This window comes from Quercus suber, unplaced genomic scaffold (assembly GCF_002906115.3).
Source record: "Quercus suber isolate HL8 unplaced genomic scaffold, Cork oak 2.0 scaffold_785, whole genome shotgun sequence".
NCBI classification, from domain to species: domain Eukaryota; kingdom Viridiplantae; phylum Streptophyta; class Magnoliopsida; order Fagales; family Fagaceae; genus Quercus; species Quercus suber.
The window spans coordinates 272816-275414 of record NW_027070221.1 but is presented as its reverse complement, the minus strand read 5'-3'; the positions used below and the strand labels follow the sequence as shown (position 1 = coordinate 275414).

Sequence of the window (2599 nt, the reverse complement as noted above, 5' to 3'; positions counted from 1 at the left end):
TGAGTTATAGAAATCTAACTGACCGGTAAAATGTCAAATTTCAAACCACAAGTAAGCAAACAAGTGGCTAAATTGTAATTTGCCCTAACTTTCTAATGAACTTAGACCAATCCATGGTTGGATTATATCTCTCTCCTTATACCTAAATATCTTATGCTTACAACATATCAAGATGATTAATACAAAATTCAGCGTTCATGTAAGATTTCCAATAAAATGACTGCATAAAACATTGCATTTCATAATTCAAAATTTGTCCAATTGCGCCGTGATTCGAAATAAAGGTAAAGCTTATTATTAGTAGTAATTTTTTATCAGGCTTTGGGTTTTTTTTTACTGGTAAGTGGTAACATAAACAGTACTAGTAAATACCATCAAAGACTCGCGGATTGTGGCGACGGGACCACGTAATCAACAACGACCACACTCTCTAGGTAATCCCTAACCTTATCCTTCTGTGAATTCACAAACTCGTGATTCGAATCCACGGCTTTCAATTCGCTAACTCCAGGATAAACCGCGAGTGAGGCCAGCGTGTACCCCTTTGCTCTGGCGGGGGAGAAGTTTTCCCCATAAGAAATCTAACTAATCTTTGGGAAGCTATCTTTAATTCCTTTTATAGCCCTGAAGATCTCGGATTTCACATCTTCGCCCAGGTTCTCCTTGAGCTTTAACAAAGATAGTTTTACAGCGGAACCAGAAGGGACCGAGTACACGTGGCCTTCGTCGGAGGAGGAGACCCATTCGACGGCCATGATGTCGTCGATTATGGGGAGGACGTTTTCTTTGACGACGCTGACGTGGCTAGGGTGAGCCAAGTAGGAGGCGAGGGAGTCCAAATCTTCTGTCTCATCAAATATGCTCCACTTTATGCTCCACCAATAAAATTTAAACAAGTAAACTCTCTCATTAAATGAGATAACTCTGACTTTCACTCTCACGTTACTGAAACGTTAACGTTAAAATCCCTTTCTTTTCTTTTTCCTTTTTTTTTCTTCCGCAGCTTTTTTGGACTCCTCTGTTTCCGACTTTTGATTTCTTTCTTTTCTCTTCTCCATGTGGTTTGAGTCAACAAGAACTTTTGGCTGAGTTTTCTCTTCTCCATGAAGATGAACACTTGAGACGTCAACCACATATAGAAGAAAAAAAAAAAAAAAAAAAAAAAAAAAACCTTGAAAGCCTTGAAGGTTGCTTGTTTCCAGCAGTAGTCTCTCAAAAGTTGAAACAAAAGGAGCCTCTGTGCCATACAAAAATAAAAGCAAAAGCTGGAAACACTTTGAGAGAGTAATATAATGAGACAATAGAGGGGAAGAGTCCAAATCAAAAACAAAGGCTGCAGCAAGAGACAAAACTCAGCCAAAAGTTCTTGTTGACTCAAACCACATGGAGAAGAGAGAAGAAAGAAATCAAAAGTCGGAAACAGAGGAGTCCAAAAAAGCTGCGGAAGAAAAAAAAGGAGAAAGAAAAGAAATGTATTTTAAAGTTAACGTTTCAGTAACGTGAGAGTTAAAGTCAGAGTTATCTCATTTAATGAGAGAGTCTATCTATTTAAATTTTATTGGTGGAGCATGAAGTGGAGCATAGTTGATGAGACAGAAGATTTGGACTCGGAGGCGAGGTCGTCTTTGGATTTGTAACGGCTATGGAGGACGTGGGTGAAGGTGAGGGGCTGGGATCTGGTGCGGAGGACTGGACCAGCTGTGATGTGGATGACTTACTCAAGGGAGATCAGGGCGTTCAGGCCGTTGACCATCGCGTTGACCTTGGATGGGTCGGTATTGTCCTTGACCTTGAAGAGGACCACGTGTTCGATGGTCTCCAACGACATCTTGATGTTGGTGGTGGGTTTGGACGGTGGGGATTGAGTGTAGGGTTTAAGGTGGGGGAGGCGTTTGGGAGGTGAGAAAGTGTTGGAAAATGAAGGGGAAAAGAGTGTTCGGGCTTTCAGACACCATCCTCTGTGGAGATGTGTGTTATCCTTAAAACAATGTTTACAAAGTACTGGTTGATAGTTTAACTTGACAGTGACAGAAGGGTGGTGGTTTTATATATATATATATATATATTGATGAGTGTAAGCTCGTCAGTAATGTTCATAGGATGGAGATGATCCTTCAACTTTCACCGATGGTCACCGGTGTGGTGCCTGCCACAGTGTCTCCGATGCCAAAGTCAGAATATGAAACTCTCTTCTAAAATAAAGCAATATAAGATGAACAGAAAAGTAAATAAACAATCTCCTTTCTTACTTGTATCTCTCTCCCTCTTCATGGGAGTGTGTGGGCTTTATATATGCTCTCATGGTTCCTAGCCGTTGGTGGAGTTATGGAGGTCTTAATGCTCCTTTTGGTAATGTTTTGGGGCTGTGTAATGAGGCATCAATGTCTTCAAACGGTTCATACAGTTAGAGGTATAACCGTTTGGTTGATTGCATTAAATGGCCGGGATGTCCTCGTCAGTAGTGTTGCCTTCCACGTTGTCTATCTTGAGGGTATTCTCGTCCATATCGAAGGACTCGTCCACATAGGATAGACTTGATAGTTTCATCAGTACTTATCTACCTCGTCAGCTACCCCCTGATTCTGTGTTCGTCATTTTA

At 41.1% G+C, this 2599-nt stretch overlaps 1 protein-coding gene across 1 annotated transcript; it reads right to left on the bottom strand.

Moving 5' to 3' along the window:
- Window positions 1-205: 205 nt before the first annotated feature.
- LOC136064864 (stress-response A/B barrel domain-containing protein UP3) lies at window positions 206-2035 on the bottom strand. Its single transcript, XM_065767236.1, is given in 2 exon segments — window positions 206-831; window positions 1620-2035. Coding segments are annotated over 2 exon segments (666 nt in total). The 5' UTR covers window positions 1829-2035; the 3' UTR covers window positions 206-374.
- Window positions 2036-2599: the final 564 nt, after the last annotated feature.